We start from the raw sequence: 20,976 nt of genomic DNA on the forward strand, positions 1-20,976 counted from the left end.
TTCATATGTATAGATGACTTTGAAAAACGACTCAAAATGTTTCTGAAATATTTATATTTGAATACTTTTATAAAATCATTTTACCATTTTTTTAAATGTTTTCCATATTACTTGCACAACTTTCTCTTTCAGTTTCAGGCAAAGTTGTTGGGGATAATTCGTACATGATTTATGATAAGGACGGAAGGGAGAATTATGAAATAATTAAAGAACCTTATACAAAAGTCAGAATAGATGGTGTTACAAAAAACATTAAAGAAGCCACTGATTTAGGCTACTCGTTGAAATTTATAATGATGAAAATTCAGATTATGTTATTATTTCACAGACAATTACAACAAAGGCTCAACGGAAAAGAAAATTGACCTTTGCACAGCATTGAATTTAAAAGATTCTATAGATAATGTTGAAGCATCATTCCCTTACAAACTTTGGTTATTATCTTTGGTGGATCAAACAAATGATCTGACACTAGTTCTGCAAAATCATCCTTGGGTTACAGATATCAGTGCCCAAGACTTTGGAATAGAACCTGAGCCAAGATTCTTTCACGAACAATGAGAAAATTTTAGAATACGACTCTGGATTTCCTGAAATTCAATGGATCTCATTCTCATGGCTCAACAAGTATATCCAACCAGGAAAGTCTATCACACTTTCTTACATGTTTTATGAAGAGACATATCAACCGCCATTAACTTAAACTTGATAAATCTCTGATATTTCAGAAGAAACAGATTCCACTGAAGTAATTCAAGTAAAGGGAAGTTTTTATTTCTTAGTTGAACCATACACGGTAGAAGCAGGTTGGGAAATTCATGATTCAAAAGATAAGATAATCAAATATGGCAGCCTTGGCAAATTTACAGTTTCAGAAAACAAACAAGTATGGATTTTGATGTGTCAATCACACACCAACAGAACTTGGAAAGTACACATTATATGTTTACAATATACTAATGGTCTTGGCTCATTGCTTTATGAAGAATTCACAATTACAGTTGTTCCACCAAATTATAGACCAAAGTTATACATTGTTCCATCTGAATACCTATATTACATTCCAGATTCTGAAGTTTCTTTTCTTGGCTTCAGTCTACGATCAAGATTCAGGTGATAAACCACTCACAAGCAAAGGTTTTCTTCACCACAATGCAGAAGTTGCAACACAGAAGTTGCAACAGCAAGATCTTAAGACATTCAAATTCAAAGTTCCAAAAGACACAGCAGCAGGTGAATATGAAGTCAAAGTCACAGCTACAGATGGCAAGAAGATTGGAACAAAGAAGTTCACAATCACAATCAAGAATAACACAGTTCTCACAATCTATTTCGAACCAAAACTTAATGCCACATACAACAAAGGCGACAAGGTCAACTTCACAGCTGTCATCAATGATCCAGATACAAACTTCGATAACAAGTTCACTGTTTCTCTGTTCTACAACGATAAAGTCAAGAAGACGATCACATCAACTAACGATGCAGGATTAGTCAGAGTTCCACTTGATTTCACCATCCCAACAACAGAAACAAACACAACAGCCGAAATCAAGATCGTAGTCACAACACCAACCGAATCCTCTGAAAAATTAACAAATATCAACATCTATCAAGATGTTATCGCAAGTGATTCTGCAACAGGAAAGATTGCTACAAAGGAAGCTAAAAAGAAGACCGCCCTTGTTGCAGTTCTCTGTGTCTTAGCTGTCATTGCTGTTGTTGTTGCGGTAGTCGTTATTATTCTTTGGTTAAGAAAGTAAAAATTACGGAATTTTATGAAATATTAAAATATGAATTTTTAATGAAATTATTAGATTTTCATTATATTGAACTTTGACCGCAATTACTATTTGTATAAAAGTTTTAATTAATCTGTTAACCAATTTCTAATTTATGAAAAAAAGGAAACATATTCCAGCGACTTTCATCATGTCTTTAACACTCTTCTTGTAGAAGAGTCCTAATGAAGAGACAACGATTGAGTGGAATGTTGCCTTCATGTGTAAGACATTCTCACATCGTTGTCTTAAATTTTCGTAATTTTGGAGCTTCTCTTCTTTGATTTTCTGCTTCATCGTCAATTCTTTGATATTCAGTGTCAGTGTTTTCAAACATTTCTTTATTGTTTATTCCTTGACATTTCTCTTCAACTGGTTCTCCATCTTCTTCATTATCTCGATGGTTTTGGAAGTCATTGATGATTTCTGGTGGATCGTCATGAATTCATCAGCTCGATGCTGTCTTCCATTTTCGATTTTCTCTTGCATTTGGTCTCTAAGTGGTGGATCGTCACTGTTAATGCTGGTAGATTTTTCTTATGCTATCCAATTACCAATGTCTTTGAATGATTTGCATTGTCACGAGTTACAGCACCTGGTAAAAGTCAAATCATAAAATTAAAATATAAAATAAATAAAATGAACAAATAAATTAAGTTTAAATATAGACTTTTGTCCAGATTATTCATGGTTCTTCATTAGCCAAGTCACAGGCTTCTTCATTCATCTTTCATATTTAATTAAAATAAAAAATTACAAAAAAGCCAGTGGCGGAACTCGAACCCGCAACCCCAAGATTAAGAGTCTTATGCTCTATCCGGTTGAGCTACACAGGCTTTACATATTAAGAAATTTATTATAAAAATTGAATAATTTAGATAATAATGGATTCTTTAAGGGTCCACTGTAAAAATTGAAAGTCTCTCAAAATTGAGAGGCGATTTGCAAATAATCGTTATCGTCTTTTTTCAAAAATCCACTTTTCCTAGTGTTCTGATTAATATTTTGTGAATGTAACAATAAAGTCTATGTTTTAGTAAGATGCTAATACATTCTATCACTTCAAATCACATAAAAATTGCAAAATCAGCGAGTTTTATAAGAACATGATTTTTTCGAATTTTTTCGCTTCTGGATGCGTGTTTTGAAAAATAGATATTTTCGAATTTTGATTTTAATTTAAGTATAAATTTTATATTAGGAATTTTTTTGACCTATTTTCAATCATTAATTCCTAAGTTTTTCTAGGAATTTAATTGAGAAGAAATTAGGAAATTCGCTTTAATGCCATTACATCCTAATATTGTGATGCATGTAGTTTATATTTATTGAGGCTAATGCCGGAATATCGTGCATTTTATAAAAAATTCAAAGAATTGACAATTGGATAGCACAAATTTAATTCTCTAGACAAAGTATTATTGTTTATATATTCAAAGCATTATCCTTCGTTTTGAAATGTTGGCTTTGAATTTTCGTGTTATTTTTTGTGTTTCAGCATAAATTATGTATTGACTTATGAAAGATAAGCATTTTATTCATTATCATAAAGATATACCAAAACAAATTGATAAAATTTAAAAAAATGTGTATTTTAGTGGGTATTATTCTGGCCAATGCCCATTTTTAAACGATTTAATATTGACCATATCAATAGCCAACTCAATGTAAAAATTTAGATATTATTTTTTTCATTATTCAAACTTTGATAAATTTTAGTATAATGAATGATTTTGTTTCGTGTATGATACAGAAATGAAAAGCTTGATTAATATCATTTTGCATTTTTTCAAGAATGTTAGAGTACATCTACATTAAAAAATCGGATTCGAATTGCGATACTGCATCAAATTGTTGCACATCTGATAAGGATCTCAAAAGAGTAAAGTTAATTTTTTTGTGTTTTTTTAAGTTTTGGGCCTTAGTAAAAACACCATCTTGAGCAATATTTTTGGGGCGACGATAGGCCTTATTTGGCCTTACAGTGGACCCTTAAGCGCCGACAAAATATTACTTAAATGCAATCTGTTGAGGCTAAATATTGCTAATTTTTATAATAGTTAATTTACCATACTACATCATCTTTAAATCACCTCATGTAAATTTTTTTTGTCAAATCTTATTTTTAACAAATTGCTAATTTTATCTATCTGGCATTCACTTCCAGTCTCAAAGACAAATATAAAAAAAAAAAAAAAAAAAAAGGTAGTGGGGCTTCCAGGGGCTGCGCCCCTTCTAGCCCTGAAGATGATTAGTATAAATGAAGTTTTTATTCGGAAAATTGTTAGTCTTCTGGTGTGAATTCGGAGGACTCTTCTTGGATAGAGTCTTGTATTTCCTCCTCCTCTTCTTCCTCCTCCATTGCTTCTGGGAAGAAGCCTTCTTCTGGGTCGAAAACATTATATAATGTGTAATTGAATGACACATTATATCTTTCTTTGAGTTCGCTCCTGACAAAGAACTTAGTTCCAGGAATACAGAAGACTTCTGTGCGTTGGAAAAGCTGATGTCCTGGAACGAATTTGGCAATTAGAGACTTCTTTTTTCCGAATTGTTCAGGAGTTTTCATGACGACAGTAACAACATCTCCATCTGCGAGGTCTTGTTGTTGTTCGGAAAGGTAAAGAGCAATGATATGAATGGTTGCTGCGTTGAATTCGAGAAAGTCGAATTCAAATTGTGTTGTCGTATAACATTCAAACCATTTTGTACAGTTGTCTCCGAACTCGTCAGCGTATTCATCTTCGTCATATCCGTAACTAAAGACTTGGAATTCGGCAATTCTCTTGTCGAATGACCGTTGGATGTAACGAGGAAGATTTTGACGAACTTGGTATAAAGTTCTCAACATTATAAGCTTAGTAAATGTTGGAAAATACTGAACTAAGACATCGCTAAGCTCAATTGGACTTGGAATTGTCTTAGTAAGTTCAATTGAACTAGTAATTGCTTTGTTCAGAACTTCACAGAACTGAGTATTGTATGTAGCGTCTGGTTGTGTGTTTTCTTCGGCGTCTTTGAGATATTTAGAGCAAATTTGTTGAAGAATTTCTCTTAATTCGCTGTTAGACCTTTTGGTGGTTATTCTAACCGCTGTGCCGGTTCTTGGAGGTTGTGGGGCTTTGGCTTTGGTTAGCGGTTGAGAATTGTTAATGTTTGAATTGTGGTTAACAGCGTTGGCTTCCATTAGATAAAAATGAACTGTTTTTTTCGGACTACTCATAGAAAAGTTTAAAATAAACCGTTTTCGTCAACGGTAACCCCCTCTATTTTTTTATTTTATTTAATAGTTACCGTTGGCAAACCGTTCCATCTCAAATATTGAATGAACTATAAAAGTTTTTTGTTTTCTATATATACTTTTTTGTCCAACGGTAAAACCTTTTACACAACGGTTTTTGAGAGTCGTCGCCGTTGACTTTTTTGTAGAGCACTCAAAATAGTATAACTTTGTCCGGACAAGTAAGGGTCTATCGTCGCTACAGGAAAAGTTACAGGCGTTCCAAGGAAGTATACTTTGAGAAGCCTTTTCCCCTTATAGAATGAGATAAGACGGTTATTTTACAAAACTGACAACACTTTGACCGAGTAGTTTTTTGTGCTGAACAAAAAGTGTCATATAAACATCTGTCAAAAACCGCTTTTTAACTTCACTTAAAATGCCACGTAAGCTACGTAAGAATATACGTAAGAGGAAGAGAGCATTGAAACATCCAATAGTAAAACTGACACCACAACAACAGTTGCAACAACAAATGCTGAATGACCCCACTATGTTGCAACAAATGTCAAGCAATCCTATGCTTTTAAACCGAGTTCTTGGTGCACAGAGTGGAGGTTTAAGAGCGGCACTTTTAGCGAAAATGGCAGGCTATGGTGGAGCTGCAGACGGAACAGCTTATAACCCTCAAAGTCAAATGAATTTGAGTTCACTCAAAAATCAAATATCAGATGTCAAAAAGTCAAACATAGACATACAGAAACAAATAAGTGAAAACGAAAAGAAACTAGAATATGACAGACACACAAAGAAACTCAATGAGTTAAACGTAGAGAAAAAGAAGAAAGAAGAACAACTGAAAGAACTAAGTACAGAGGAATATGCGAAAAAAGTGTCAGAAAAAGCAGCAGAAGTAGCAAAAATGGAACAAGATGTTATAAATTTGAAAAACCATACTACTCAATATAAAGTACTGAAAGATGAAGAGATAAAACAAAAAGCCCTGAAGACATATATGGATAGCGATGAGTATAAAAAAGAAGTTGAAGCAAATGTAAAGGCAGAAAAACTTTTACAGTTGCAAAACCAAACCGTACAGTATGAAAACTTAGCACATGAAAGTAAAAATAACGACGCAGCCATGCAAAAGGCAATGAAAAGCGCAGAATATATAAAAGCTAACAATGACTGGTTAGATGCCCAAGCCAACGCTAAAGCAGCCCAACTTATAGGGTCAATAAGGACAAAAATACAAGCGGATGAAGACAGTTCAAATGAAGCTTTAATGAATGCTGACTTTAAGAATGCCTTCGAAGCTCTTCATAGTAAGGTGAAACTAGTGAACGACTTCTCATCTGGAAAGAAACTGAAGTCTGAAGGTTTCGACAAAGAGTTAAGAGAAGTAGCACAAAATATGACGAAAATAACAGATGCAGCAACGAGACAGGCAGTTCAAAGTGCCTATGACGCCGTTAGAGCAACTGTTGTGGAAAGTCAAGAAAAAGAGTTACAACAGACCAAAACAGACCTAGTAAATGCTTTCTTAAGAACGAAAAGTCAGGTAGGACATTATGCTGCAGATGGAACATATGTGCCAGCTGGTGGAACTTATATACCACCAAACCCTCCAAGAGAAGCACCTGCACCAGGACTACCTAAAACATTTACATCGTCACATGGACACAGACACAGGCATGCACCAAAACCAACACAACAACCAACAGTTCAAAACCCTGCACAACAACCACCTCCACAACCAACACAACAACCAACAGTTCAAAATCCAGCACAACAACCAACAGTTCAAAACCCTGCACAACAACAACCACAAACAGAGCAAGGACATAAAAGAAGTAGAGAACAAGGAAACCAAGAATTCTTAAAAATGCTTAAGGAAAATTATGGTTACCTAGATACTCTTGACTTTAGTGACAGATATAAAGAAGCTATTAGAAAGTTCAAGGAAGGAAATACTGACCCGAACCTATTTAGCTTTATGGCTCAGCACCAAATCGGATATAATCTCAAACCTGGAAAATACAAGCTCGCTAAGGGATATGATTTAATAGCATATCATCCAAATGACATGAATGAATATACTCCGAGATATTTGGTGTCAGAGATAAATGATAATTCAACTATCTTCATGAAACGCGTAAAAAATAGAGACGGAACGAAAGAAGAAAGGGTTATGAATGCGGATGACTTAAATAGGGAACTTGTTAAAAAACGGTCTCGGAATATGAAATGCCACCAGATGAGGTACAAGAAACTCAACAGGAAGAAGTTCAGATACAACCAGACATGGAAGAAATAGTTCAGCAACAACAGCTAGAAGAGCCTGAAGGAAACGAACAAGTCCCTCCTTTGGAAACTAACTTCACAAAACTAGATGAAGATTTGGAACAGCCGAAAAATCTTGACCCTCAACAAGTGTATGCGGGGAATATGGAATCTTTCCAAGAGTCTAAGAAAATTCGGCTGACAGAGTAGAAGAATATCGAAAAATGTTTACCGACATACAAAAGACTCCAACATCAGATGAAAATATTCAGCATAGAATGGAAGTACTGAAAGAAAATGTACGCCAATACACAATCCTTTTTACTTACGACCATATAACGTTCAATCTTTGGCTGAACTCGGTGAAAATAAAAGGTTAAATTTCACCAAAACATATAGAAATGAAACATTGTTTAAAGTTCATTCAGAACCTAGCCAATATGGAAACAAACCTACTTTTGTTTCTGCAGACTATGGAACTACAATGAGATGGGGTCATAAAGCTAATCCGGATAGGTGGTTCATAAACTTACAACCTCAATTCCAAGAAGTTGTAGACGCAATGGAAGTGAATGGTGAACCAGATATAACGGGTATTTTCAGCGCGGCTTTAATGCCATTGAAAGATATGAAACATGCAGATATTTTGGACCAGTATGAAATGAACATGGCTGATGGAAATATAACACCTGACGTTCTAGAACATTTATCTCAAAGAACTACACAGAACCATAGAGATGGTATATTTGGTGAAGAGTTTAGAAAGAAAGTTAGGGAGATAGAAGGAAGAGAACCTATTGTACATGACCTTGCAAACGAAAGTTTGCAAAATGTCATAAAAACTTACTTTGCAGACAATAAAATGAGAAGGGATGAATATTTAAGAAAACTCAAATGGACAGTACCAAATGAAATGTTAGTATTGAAAAACATGTTCCTTGACAAAATAAAAACCAACTACAGAAATAAATGACGCAAGCCTGAAACGTTGGGTAAAAGCTTTCCCATTCACAAAAGATATTATTGGTTACATGGAAAGAAAACCAGAATGGCTACAAAAACATATATTTGGAAACGAGCTTATTCCATATGGACAAGCTATATTTGAAGAGCTTGAACCGGAAACTCAGGAAAGAGTCATGCAAACAATACGCGAAGACTCAAATACAAACTATGACAAAATCTTTCAAGGATATAGGTTACCTGAGATGGGCGACCAGAGCCCAAAGGCAAAAAGGACATGGGAAATTTACAACATACTAGGTGAACATGAGGCAAAGATGCAACAACTTGAAGCAGAGGGCAAGTTACCAAAAGCGACACCAAAGAAGAAGAGTAGAACAAAGTGAAAATAGTGAAGAAGTAACTTCATCTAGTGAAAGTAGTGGCAATGAAGGAAAAAGAAGAGTTAAAAACTCAGTCAGGAAGAATGTAAAGCTTGGTCCGAGTGGGTTCTATTATGATATATAAATCCAACTATTCTATATTTTTACCCATATGAAATGTACGCCGCTCAGAATATAACGCAACAGTTTTGGATGCCATGAACGGAAATGTTTCCGAATGGTATAACGAATGCGACAATGCCATTAGAAGGTCAGAAATAGTTCCTGGAACTTACGAATATACAACTGCTGTTTCTTATGGAAATGTAGGTGAGTTTGGAGAAGGTTCTTCAACAACAGTAGATATTGCATGCGACAGGTTTCATATTATTTCTATTGACAACTCATTCTTATACGTGGAACAAGACATTGAAATAAAACCTTCTGCCAAGTTGTCTGACAAGAAAGGTTGCAATGGAATTTTCTATGTCGGATACCAATATGCTCCAGAAGTTTTCATGGATATAAGATATATTCTAACTCTGACTTAGTTCAAACAGTAACATGGGCAAACTATGAATGGTTCGCTTTGAGAAACTCAGTACAACACAAGCTAGAGAACAAAACAGACAGTATGCAAACTATTGAAAATAAGAAGACTTGACCCTAACTTCCAGGAGTTTATGTTAACCTTTCTGGACAAACTGCAGCAGCAGTAACCAAAGTAAAACTGAAACTTAGAGTTCCTTTGTCATCTTTCCTTCATCTTCAGGTTTTTAAGAATACTTACCAAACTGGGCAGGAAAAATTTCTATTGAACTTACTCAAGCAACAAAAAATAACTTAGTCATTGCACCAACACAAGACCCATTCACTATACTGTAGCTGGAACTGGTGGAGCCAAGTTCTGTGACTTTTGCAAAGACAAAGTTGACTTAGACTTTGGTTTCTCAAACTTCAACACTGAAGTAAACTATTATTTCAATGCTGCTGGAGATGCTTGGGACCCAGTTAAGTTCACATGCGAAAAGTTTGAATGCAAGAGAATAGAAAGCAGACTTGCCGTTTATATGTTGGATCCAGATATTTCAAATGCTTTAGCTGCCAAATATATTGCAGTTCCACTTATGTTCCCTATACACCAAATATCTGTCAAAGACTTTGCAGGTGAAGTTGGAAACCAAAGTGCTGACCCAGGTGCAAGAACAGATATTGCTTTAACAACTGCAATGAAACATGCAGATACTATGTTTGTACTGTTCAGACGAACTATAAATGACTATTCTTGTTTCTACAACCCTGGTATTAAATATCATATAAACATAGATGGCAAATATTATCCAAGAGAAGAATATTCTACAGTTGAGGATATGAGGTCATACAACTTGACATTAGATGCTATGAACTTTAACAACAACTTCACAACAACCATTAACCCTGAAATGCAAAGTTCTATTATGCCATATGTGAAAGTATGGACTCATACAGGAGGTCAAAAAACTCAATATACAAATGGAGACCGTTCAAACTTTTGGCTTGGCATTCCATTTGCTGACTCAGAAGACTTTATGGGTGGTATTTCAACTGTTGGTACAGTTCAAATACAATATACTGGTGACAGAGACGGTCCAGATGAATTGAGAGCAAAGAAGTTTACAAAACCAATAGCACTTTTCACGGAAGATGCTCTTTTGAAGATTCGTTCGATGAAACCTGCTGGAGCTCCTCAGATTGGCATAACGACAGCTTCCATCGAGCAGATTTTGGCAGCAGGTCAGTAAGTTGTTCTTGAACTGACTTCTCTCCGTCAAATATTGACAGTACGCCAGTTTTGACATAATATTGTATTATAAACTTTTCTTTAGTAATATCGGTCAATTTTGAAGTTATATTTTTGTCTGCTTCAAGAACTTTCACCATTTCAGTTATACCAACTTTCTTTGCTTTATGAAAATATTTTGGTTCAGCAAAGACTGCTATTCTATAACATTTTCCATTGTTTGTGTAAAGAACTATTCTGTCAATGTATTTGTATTGTTTGTGAGTGTAAACTTTGTTTTGCTTCAATTCGAAGAGATACTCAAATACGTCCATCTTTTTATTCTAAGTAAAATGTCATTTCCGAAAAATAGAAGCGTAAGTGTTTCAAAAGGTTTAATGGCGGTGGCAGATGTGAAGTTAAATTCACCAACTCAAAAAACAGTCAAAGTGTTGTTGTCAATGTCAAAGACAGAGATGTTGAAGTGGGGAAACCATACGAAGACGAAGATGGTATAACAATTGTTCCTGTAAAAGAACCAACATATCCTGAAGTTAGCAGAGACTTAAGTTCTGTTGCAGATATTCGAAACGACTACCAACAACTGAAAGACAAACTTCAAACTCAGGAGAAGATTTGTCAAGCTTTAAGTATATATGTTAAACTTGGTCGAACACAACCCTGTAAAAGTGAACTCATATGTCATTGCACCTCATGAAGTTTTGAAAGAACTATTGAAACTTTTGACAGAGGCAGACGATATAAACATCAAAGAAATAGAACCCGACATCAGTTGCTGTGGTGTTTCATATAATGTCATTGACAAGATATACGTTATGAAAGGAGGTGAAACGTTGAACTTAAAGTATAGTTTTCCCAGACGTCATAAAAATATTTGACGACCACAACATTTCATTAAAATTTATTTGCTAAGTAAATGGCAGAAGACATAATGGTTTATACTATTACGACTAAAAACCCTGAGTCATATAATTCTATAACAACAAACTTACAAAGTCCTCAAGGACGATATTGTAAACTAACCTTAAACACAATGACGACTAAAGCCTGTTTGCTCTTTTGACACCGAAGACTTTATTGTTGTGAATGGTAAAAAATACTCCTTTGAAGATACTTACTCAGATATACCACCAACAGGTTTTGTTGACTTATTTAATACTTTAAGGACGAGTGTAACATGTGCTGCAACTAGAGCAGGTTTCATTATGTTTGGATGTCCGACTGAGTTTACTATAAACAATATGAGCTATAATAAAAACTTTATATCTGGTTTTTACTACCAACAGTTTCCTATAACAGGAAAAGGTGTCATACAAGGAATGTCTGTTCCATTGACTTTAAGTACACCTATTTTATATATTGTTTCAAACTTAGGTTCAAAGTGTTATTCGAATGTTGACAGAAACTATTATGACCAAAAGATACTTATGCGTATAAACAATACTTTCTCTGCTGGTTTGCCTATTGTTCATTCGAATGCAGAATTTTCAACCTTAGTGAACTCAAACACTTTGGCAAGTATAACGTTGACATTAGTTGACGCAAACTTTGTTCCTGTAAAACTTTTATGTCCTATGTATTTGTCAATGACGGCAGAAAGTTTCGAATTGGAAGATGCAACTGGTGAAAGTATTGTATATTACAAGAACAACTCAACAACAAATAGCTCAAGAACAACAAAGCAACAAATGGAACAACAAGTCAAGAATAAAAAAATATTTTTTTTTATTTTTATAAAAATGTACAGAATAGATGTTTCAGATTTTTATGACTTCCAAGCATTCAGAAATATGTGTCCATTTCGAGACTATAACAAAGCAGTCGAAAATTTGAAACGTTTAGTCATTTATGTCGACTCTGCCCCAGAATGTTATGTCATGAAAGAATGGGATGTTGTCTTTAACAAACCAAGAGCAACAATAGTTTCAGAACAAGAATGTAGACAGAAACTTAAGAAAATAAAAGTCGTACAAGTTGGCATGAAGATGTTAGATGCTTGGGATATCTTATTGTCAAAACTTGAAGATTTTTCAGTTCGAGGTATAAAGTTTTATACACCTTCTCCAAACTTCTATTCTATCTTCACTGGATATAAATAGCGAACAAGTAGAATGGAAACACAGTATTATAGAAGCTTGGTTAGACCATGTCAAAGAAATTATATGCAATGGAAACGAAAGAGTCTATGAGTATATCTTATGTTGGTTTGCAAACATCTTACAACATCCAAGTGCTAAAATGAAACTGCTCTCATTATAATTGGAAAACAAGGAACAGGTAAGAACACATTCTTTACAGATATCTTGTGCAAACTGTTAGAAGGTTATTCGAACCCTAATATGACAAACTTAGAAAACATCTGCGGTAAATTTAACTCCTCAATAGAGAATATGAAACTTATAGTTTGCAATGACTTCAAAAGTATAGATACAACAAAAGTTTTAAACTCAGATGCTTTGAAGAGTCTTATAACAGACAAAGTTGGAGTTGTTGAAAGAAAGTATAAAGACTCAAGAGTTGTGAAAATGTTGCAAACTTCATTATGGTTTCAAACAATGTTGTTCCGATGAAGTTAGAAAGTTCTGACAGAAGATATGTAGTTGTCAGAACGTCAGATTCTCATATGCAAGATACAGAATATTTTGACGCTTTGTCAGAATGTTTGACATCTGACTTTTACAACCACTTGTTCTCATATTTCAATGACATTAGATATTTCTTAAGTTCAATCCAAGACAAATTCCACATACCGAAGAGAGACAAACATTGTTAGAAGCAAACAAGAGTGTAATGAACTGTTCATAGATGAAACTGACTTTGTGTCATTAGATGAAGGTCATTGTACGATTCGTATAAACAATATTGTCAAGAATATGGTTATATGGCAGCGTCTAAACGTACATTCTTGGCAAATGTCAAAAGTCTTTTAGATGTTCAGAATGGTGTATATACAAAGAAAAATTTTTCTGAGTAAATTTTAAAAAAAATATTTTTTATCCGATAGAAAAGATGACGAAATTCATCTCAGTAAACAAGTACATGACAGAAGTCAAAGATAAGTTAGCTCCATTCACATATTTGAATGTTTACTTCTACAATTTTGAAAAGTCTACATTTGACAAAATTTGGAACATTGCACCAGTTAGTTTGCTATTGTGACTAAAAATGGTGCGAAATTTGAAGACTTAGACATAGAAGGTTTGTTAACAGTCAAAGAAAATTTTGACAGAAAGTTCTCAAAACTCGAAGAAGGTAAAGCATACAAACTTGTTATACCTTATGAACAAAGAAAGCAGACGACTATGAATATTATGAGTCTAAGATAGTTGAAGTTCAAGGTAAATTGGGTAAAAAGATTTTAGAGTCTAAGCCAGTGTTTACTCCTAAAGAGGAAGAGAACATTGACATTGACCCAGAATGTTCTAAAAATAAAATTTTATTTTTACATGTCAAATTTCTTTTCTCTGGAACTGGTTCAGGTTCTTTCTTCTCTTCTTCTACTTTCTTTTCTTTCTTTTCTCTCTTCTTCTTCTTCTCTGGTGGAGTTATGTCAAATTTGGCGCAACCATATTTATGTAAAAGTTCTTTGTCCTTTAATAGCTCTTCTATTCTGTTTTCTATTTCATCTTCAAACAGCGCATGTGCCTTCTTTGCATTCTAAGAACTTTTGTTGGACTTCATCTTTCCAATCGGCGTCATCTCTGTCAACAAGTCTGTCATTGACAAATTTTAAGACTGCTCTTGTAATGTTTATGGTTCTTGTCATATTCCCAGAAACAGAACTTTAGAACAAATTCACCTTTCTTGTTTACACTATGTAAGATTTTATGGTCGACAGATGTTTTGCTGTCGAAAAGTTTGTCTCGAATATAGATAGCGAAATCGCTAGAACATTTTCAAAAAGATAAAAATTTTAATTTTTTCTAAAATATGTTAGAAAAAAAGTTTGCTGACATTGACAAGAAATTTGAGAATGTTTTAAACAAGAACAAGAGGAAGTGTTGGAAAATGCTCAGATAAAACCCATACATGACAAGTTCTTATTTGCTTCAGAATGGTATAACAGGTCTAATTGCACCACCTGGGTCGGGTAAGACTTTCACTTATCTTAAAATGGCTGCACAACAACAAGAACTAGATGAGAAAAAACCCATTCTATGAGTTAGTTGTTATTTGTAGTACTTCTGGTCAATTTGACCAAACCGTCAATTCGTTCAAAGATATTATATAAGAAGTCTAAGTTAGTATGTATAAAGGATACTGAGTTGTTAGATTGGATAAAGAAGTACCAAAGAAGGGTTTGTGAAGTATAATGCTATAAATGAGTATATAAATTCGAAGTTTAAAGACCCAAATGAGGAAATGCAGAGAATATTAGAGAAGAAACACTTCAGAAAACAAACAGAAAGAGATAGAATACATTTCGAAGAAATTGCAATCTTACGATTGGAAGACTTACCCTCATAGATGTCTTCTTATCTTAGATGATTTCGCCTCTCATCCTTTGTTAAAGAACAGAGAACAGGATATGTGTCGAATTCTTAAGAAGCTCAGACACTTTAACATCTCAGTTGTCATTTGTGTACAGACAGCAAAGAGTTTAAGTAAGGATGTTAAAAGAATACTTACTGACATTATACTTTTCCCTGGATTGTCCGAAGACGATTTCATGGAACTTATGAAAGAGTCCATGGCAGGTAAGTTTGACAGACATGAACTATGGGAGAAGTACAAAGTCATACAAGACCCTCATACTTCTTTCAGAATTCATATCTACGCAAACAAAGTTCAAATTGTAAAAAGTCAAGCGTAAAAATAAATGGTTCATTTACTCTACTTGTTTGAAGTTGTCAAAATACTCTGTTATTTTTTCCTTTAACAATGGCAAATCTTCTTTGAAGGTAAGAATTGTACAACCTTTAATATCATAGTGTGTTTGAGGTAAAGTATCTTGAACTATTTGTTTCACATCTTCATTTGGGGTCATTGAAATCGGTAAGTTTTCGCGATAGAACCAATTTCTGTCAGATTTGTAAATCTTAGCAAGGTCGTAAAAGCTTTTGTTGTTTCTTCTGACTAAATGCAACATAACCATATCTTTATCTTCTTCATTTTCCATCTCTTCAGTATAAATCATATACTTATAGTTCTTTTCCTTTCCTTTTGGTACCGAACGTGGTATTCTTTTCTGAATGCTTTTGGCTTTTGCTTCAAGCTTGTTCTCTAGCTCTTCACGTTCTTGTCTATGAATTTCGTCAAGAAGTCTGTAAATATTCCAAGCATAACGAGGTGAAGCCCACATTGCAACAGCATTTACAAGAAGTCTATGAACATAATATCCTCTCAAACCGTTTGGCAATTTTTCACGATTTTCATAGAGTTTTGGCGAGTGGGATTTTCCTCCCACTCGCTGTTCTTCACGATTTTCATGAGTTTTAGGCGACTGCGGTTTCCCTCCCACTCGCTGTTCTTCACGATTTTCAGAAAAAAGTATGTCTCGCTGTGCTTCGCTCAAAAGTTCTTGTGTGCTTTGGTTCCTAAACCAGTCTTTAGGAAGCTTAGTATCTGGAGCAAAACAAGCCGTCAAAATACTTTGCATTTGGTACATATCGTCTTTGACCGAACGAATTAGACGCAATTGTTTGTTATACTGTATGTACTCGTATTCTTCATTTATAGCTTCATGGACTATAACTGTTGTTGTGTTCTCTGTTGTTGACATATCTGTCTTTATATTCCGGATAAAAAAATAAATAAAAATAAAACTAACTTTATTTTTTCTATCTTAAGGAAATTCATGAAAATTCAAGAGGGTGAGAAAACAGGTGAAAAAACGGGTGAGATCTCACCTCTTCACCTAAATTATATTTTTGCTGAATTCAGCAACAAAGTTCAAATTGTAAAAAGTCAAGCTTGAAAAATCTAAGTGTTTAGTCTTAGTAAGATGGTAGCTTCTTAAAGCAAATACCATTGCTGAGTTTTATGTACGTGAAGAGAAGTACAATGAATTCAATTACGAGTACAATTGCAATGACAACTAAGGCAACTATTTTTGTCTTTTGCCAGCAAGGGTACTTCTTCTCTTCCAATGGTTCGGCAGAACTATACTCACTCATGAGAAATGCCAAAACGGTTTAATAGAAAAAGTGTCATTTTTTCATGTCCGCAGACTCGAAGGTGCAACACTTCCAAAATACCGACGAACTCAGAAGAGCAGCATGGCAGTATCTTCTTGACAACTTCTTTGAGTTCTCCAGGTACACCTTGGAAAATGCTGAAGAACTCCGACACAGAGAATTTGGAGAAATTGTACTCCAATACTACCTTGACAAACAAAGGGTAAACAAAGGGTAAATTAAGACTAAAAACTTAACGTTTAAAAAGTGACATTTTTAAATGAGCTCCGAGTCACCGAGAAAACTTGGTCAGATGTTAGCAGCTTACTTCCCTGAGGAGGATGGAAGCGTTACATACGTAAGGTTTCAAAAAACAACGAACCTGGAATTGCGTACCAAATTCGCATTACATGACCATGGAAGAGTACGAAAGGTTCCTACAAGAGAAACCAGCTCTAAACAACTCAGAAAAGAAAGAATAAAAAGTTTAACTTCGTAATTGTTTATTTTTTTACTTGTATGGGCAAGCTGCAAGAATGAAGTCGACTATCTCAGTCTTTGTCTTGACCAGTTGGACGGCTCTTGCGAGTACGTCTGTTTTGCGGTCTCCAGCTGGTGTCCTGGACCTTCGTAATTGCGCATGTTCTTGAGAGCTCCAACTGTAAATGGTTGTAGGATGAAGAGTCTCTCAGACTGCTTGAGGTAGTCTTCACGGTCCACGAACCGAATCTGTGGTACGAGTCGAATTGGTCGATTTGAGGGAAGAGACTGAGAGCCTGTCTTCTTCCATTGGAGCTGTAGCATACTCTTTGCGTAAACGGTTCAGACCTTCTTCGAAGTCTTGGTCTCTCTTCGATTGAGATTGAGATTGGAATTGCTGGGGTGGAGCTTGCTGGAACATCCAAGGGTTGGGGAAGTAAGGCATAGGCTGAGGAGGAGGGTAGTTCGGGAAGCCTTGTGGTAGGTAGTAACCTTGAGGTGGAAATTGGTAGTAATTTGGTGGAGGGACTTGCTGGAACTGAGGTTGCTGAGGAGACTGTTGTGGTTCTTTAGGTTCCTCTGGTTTGGGAATGGACTCGGTTGGTGGGACGTGGGACATCTGTTTGTGGCTTAACCGTCGGAAGGAAAAACCTTTCCTGTCGGAAGGAAAAACCTTTCCTGTCGGAAGGAAAAACTTTTCCTGTCGGAAGGAAAAACTTTTCCTGTCGGAAGGAAAAACTTTTCCTGTTGGAAGGAAAAACTTTTCCTGTCGGAAGGAAAAATTTTTCCTGTAGGAAGGAAAATTTTTTCCTGAAGTTCGACCAAAAAGTTCTCAATTTTCGAAAATTTGAATGGTTTACGGACGGACAACTGGAAAAATTTTTCCTGTAGGAAGGAAAATTTTTTCCTGTAGGAAGGAAAATTTTTTCCTGTAGGAAGGAAAATTTTTTCCTGTCGGAAGGAAAAATTTTTCCTGTCGGAAGGAAAATATTTTCCTGTCGGATGGAAGGACTCGGAATGCCAGAAGGATTTGACGAGGCAGTTTACCTAATTGAAATTAACGACTGCATAAAAGACTACTTGCGCAAGGTCATGAAGCCCAAGGTCAAGTTCACCAGTATTTCTGGAAGGTCTACACTTCAGCTCGAGACTTCGACTGGAATTCCAATTCAAATACCAGACGGGACAGCCTACGATGGCATAAAGGACGCCAAAAGAGAAGTTCTTGTTAAGTTCCTAAACAAACGTCCTTGGATAAAAATACCAAACAAGGAGAACCCCCTACCCCATATGAAATTGGCAATTCAGTCTCTCCTTCACTTCTCGGGTCAGCCGTTCTACATAACCTGTGAAGGCGACATCCAACCAGTTCAGTAAACCTTAACGTTTAGAGTAAAAACATTTTTTTCATTTTTTGAATGAAGCAAGTTAAATTCGTCCCACACCAATCTCAATGGACCGATGAAGAGTTTCAAGCCATGCTTGAAGGCGTTGAGAACAACATAGACGGCGAACTTGAAGGAGCTCAAACCACAATTGCAACCAAAATTGCAGGAGTCAAGGAACAGATAGCTCCACTTAAAGCTACCAAAGCTACTCTTGACCTCATGGATAGTTACCGTTTAGATGTCAAGAGTGGAATAAGACAATTAAAATTAAAACTTCTAAACTACGAAGCTATACTCCAAGTTAGCAGAGATGAGAAGACTTTACCAGAGCTACTTACATGTAAGGGACTTACCTTCAAGCAGTCCGACCAAAGATGAATTTTCTGACATTGTCCCAATTTTGTCCGAAAGTCAGCTCAGATGTTTTGAACTGCTCCCAACATATCCAGAATATGAAAATTTGCCTGAACTCTTCCGCAATCTCAAAAAACGTTTTTTGGTTCTCATGTTCGAAAACTTTTATCGGAAGAGACAACAAACGTTCAGAAGAGAGCAAGATATTATTTTAAACTTGTTGTATGACTTAACTGTCATAACAAGCTTTTTGAAGTAAAAACTGCCATTCTCAAACCACTTCATTTTTTCGATGTCCGAACAAGCACCGAAGCCGAACACAATGGCAGATGTCCTTTCAAGGTTGCCAGACAAGCGCCCAATTCAAATTCAAATTGCCCAATTGAAAGCTCATCTGACAAACACCATTAAGACTCTCCAAAGTAGTCTTATGACAGAGATGACCAATCTCAAAGCCGATGTCCTCATGAACCAAGCTTCCAATGAGAAATGCCTGAACGATTTCACGGAAACCTTGCGCAATTACGAGAGAGAGAACCGAGACCTTGCCAGACTCATATACCGTTTCTTCGAAGAGATAGACGCCATCTGGAAGGTACTCGGAAAGGACAGAACATGCAACACCGTACTTCGTGAGTACCAAATTGAAGAAGGAATTGTCGAGGAAGAAGAGGAAGAAGAGGAAGAAGAGAAACACGAAGAAGTTCCTGAAGCCGCTACATGGGCAACCCTTGTTGCCGATGACGCTTACGAAATTTCCCAACCCTACCCATACCAAATCCGCAACAAGGAGACAGGCAAGGTTCTTACCCCAGTCCTCAACAACTTGGGACACTTGAACCTTAACCTTCGGAATCGCGGTTCAATTTCCATGGGCAAGCTTGTCGCAATTCAATGGGTTCCAAATCCAGACAAGAAGACGAGGGTCAGACACATTGACGGTGACAAGCTCAACAACCGTAAGGAGAACCTCGAGTGGTTCTAAGAGTAAAAAAATTTTATTTTAGGGGGAAACCCCAAGTAAATTTAGGTGTTTATTTGGATAAGTATGTTAAATTAAGGGTAATTTGCAAAATTAGTTCCCGACCTTTGAATTGGGCTCTTTCGTTATCCCAGTTGCGTAGGAGGTCGTCCCAGAGGAGTTGGTAGAATTGCCAATCCAAGGACGATTTGTCCTCCCAGGCATTGAGGATGTACTGCTCGTAGAGTTTCATGACCTCTGCCTTGCACCAGACACCCTCTCCCTTGGAACGTAAGGCTTCTTCGAAGTGCTCGAATGCGATTGGCTGCTTGACCATCCGAAATGACACTTTTTGTCCGTTTGGTCAATGTTCGTGTCTCGTGCCATAGTCGACGAAAATACAGACAAACAGGTTATATATGAGTTTGAGACCAAGAATGGTGTAACTCGACCTGTCCGATTCAAAGACTCCGAGGGCGACCATGAAATTAAACGGAAATTAGCTAGGAAGGAATATAAAATGGACTGCTTGCCACCACCTCCACCTCCACCACCTTTACCTGTTCCTCAAGTAAATAAGCCTTTCCCGTTCCCAAGAATTCCCACATTTTAATTCAAATTCGAATAAAAATTTTTTATTTCATGCAATGTTTAACTATTTCACCATCTTCTTTAACACCCCAGTACTTACGCTTGGAGAGGACATGAACTTCGGTGAAAATTTTGTCCAATTTGAATTGACCCATCTTTTCACCGACCATACCCATTTCAATGAGTTTGTTGTATCCTTCTTCGTTCGTCATGAGTGCGTCAATGTTCTCATAGTAAACCACAACTTTCGATTTGACTTCGGAGAAGAATTTGTTGTACTCGTCAAGGACTGCTTTTGCGAACTGAGGGTAAGACCAATGTTCGACAATAGGTTTTAATGTGGTTACTAAGCCACTTTGACCTTGAGTGAATTCGTACTTCAAAACAAAAGGAGAAAACCTTTCAACAAAGTTGTCGACCTTCTCATAATGTTTACTCTTCATCTCTTGAGGTTTCTTAATGGAATATCCCCATGTCGAATTCATAAGCAATTTGAGTGTCATTGCAAGTTTGGGGTTTGAAGCTTTCCTAATATCATACAGTTGTTGTATGACTTTTCCAACTGTATAGTTCCTTCCCGGGAACTCACCATCTTCGTTTGGAATTCCAGTCGGAATATATTGGACAAACCTCATGTATGCAGCGTTAAGGTCGACATAGTATATCTTTTCATCTGAGTCGAACTTGTCGCAACCAA

The 20,976-nt window shown here is 36.0% G+C and overlaps 8 protein-coding genes, 1 non-coding gene and 4 pseudogenes across 13 annotated transcripts, besides 2 other annotated features; 8 read left to right on the forward strand and 5 right to left on the reverse strand.

Annotated features, from left to right (window-relative positions):
• Window positions 1–980: 980 nt before the first annotated feature.
• Window positions 981–1,763, forward strand: TVAGG3_0398570 (uncharacterized protein; the record flags this gene model as incomplete). Its single annotated transcript, XM_001294599.2, has 1 exon — window positions 981–1,763. One exon carries the CDS (start codon window positions 981–983, stop codon window positions 1,761–1,763), a length of 783 nt encoding a protein of 260 aa, XP_001294600.2.
• Window positions 1,764–2,543: 780 nt separating this feature from the next.
• On the reverse strand, window positions 2,544–2,617 carry TVAGG3_0398580. Its single transcript has one exon. It is a non-coding gene; the product is annotated as a tRNA-Lys (tRNA).
• A 61-nt stretch (window positions 2,618–2,678) lies between these two features.
• Window positions 2,679–3,772: a mobile genetic element.
• A 293-nt stretch (window positions 3,773–4,065) lies between these two features.
• On the reverse strand, window positions 4,066–4,968 carry TVAGG3_0398600 (uncharacterized protein; the record flags this gene model as incomplete). Its single annotated transcript, XM_051232610.1, has 1 exon — window positions 4,066–4,968. The coding sequence occupies one exon, from the start codon at window positions 4,966–4,968 to the stop codon at window positions 4,066–4,068; it is 903 nt and encodes a 300-aa protein (XP_051102340.1).
• A 472-nt stretch (window positions 4,969–5,440) lies between these two features.
• On the forward strand, window positions 5,441–6,183 carry TVAGG3_0398610 (protein of unknown function, DUF4106 family; the record flags this gene model as incomplete). Its single annotated transcript, XM_051232611.1, has 1 exon — window positions 5,441–6,183. A coding segment is annotated over one exon (743 nt), but the record flags the coding sequence as incomplete, so codon positions are not given.
• A 1,528-nt stretch (window positions 6,184–7,711) lies between these two features.
• Window positions 7,712–20,976: part of a mobile genetic element that runs on past the window's edge.
• TVAGG3_0398630 lies at window positions 7,769–8,619 on the forward strand (annotated as a pseudogene). The gene has a single exon. A coding segment is annotated over exon 1 (851 nt).
• TVAGG3_0398640 lies at window positions 13,399–13,815 on the forward strand (annotated as a pseudogene). Its single transcript has one exon. A coding segment is annotated over exon 1 (417 nt).
• Window positions 14,320–15,202, forward strand: TVAGG3_0398650 (annotated as a pseudogene). Its single transcript has one exon. A coding segment is annotated over exon 1 (883 nt).
• On the reverse strand, window positions 15,218–16,111 carry TVAGG3_0398660 (KilA, N-terminal/APSES-type HTH, DNA-binding family; the record flags this gene model as incomplete). Its single annotated transcript, XM_051232612.1, has 1 exon — window positions 15,218–16,111. The coding sequence occupies one exon, from the start codon at window positions 16,109–16,111 to the stop codon at window positions 15,218–15,220; it is 894 nt and encodes a 297-aa protein (XP_051102342.1).
• On the reverse strand, window positions 17,017–17,604 carry TVAGG3_0398670 (annotated as a pseudogene). Its single transcript has one exon. A coding segment is annotated over exon 1 (588 nt).
• TVAGG3_0398680 (uncharacterized protein) lies at window positions 17,988–18,362 on the forward strand (the record flags this gene model as incomplete). The annotated part of the gene is made up of 1 exon (XM_051232613.1): window positions 17,988–18,362. The coding sequence occupies one exon, from the start codon at window positions 17,988–17,990 to the stop codon at window positions 18,360–18,362; it is 375 nt and encodes a 124-aa protein (XP_051102343.1).
• On the forward strand, window positions 19,020–19,712 carry TVAGG3_0398690 (HNH endonuclease family; the record flags this gene model as incomplete). Its single annotated transcript, XM_051232614.1, has 1 exon — window positions 19,020–19,712. One exon carries the CDS (start codon window positions 19,020–19,022, stop codon window positions 19,710–19,712), a length of 693 nt encoding a protein of 230 aa, XP_051102344.1.
• TVAGG3_0398700 (uncharacterized protein) lies at window positions 19,762–20,025 on the reverse strand (the record flags this gene model as incomplete). Its single annotated transcript, XM_051232615.1, has 1 exon — window positions 19,762–20,025. The coding sequence occupies one exon, from the start codon at window positions 20,023–20,025 to the stop codon at window positions 19,762–19,764; it is 264 nt and encodes an 87-aa protein (XP_051102345.1).
• TVAGG3_0398710 (uncharacterized protein) lies at window positions 20,056–20,301 on the forward strand (the record flags this gene model as incomplete). The annotated part of the gene is made up of 1 exon (XM_051232616.1): window positions 20,056–20,301. The coding sequence occupies one exon, from the start codon at window positions 20,056–20,058 to the stop codon at window positions 20,299–20,301; it is 246 nt and encodes an 81-aa protein (XP_051102346.1).

Source organism: Trichomonas vaginalis, chromosome V (assembly GCF_026262505.1).
Source record: "Trichomonas vaginalis G3 chromosome V, whole genome shotgun sequence".
NCBI classification, from domain to species: domain Eukaryota; phylum Parabasalia; order Trichomonadida; family Trichomonadidae; genus Trichomonas; species Trichomonas vaginalis.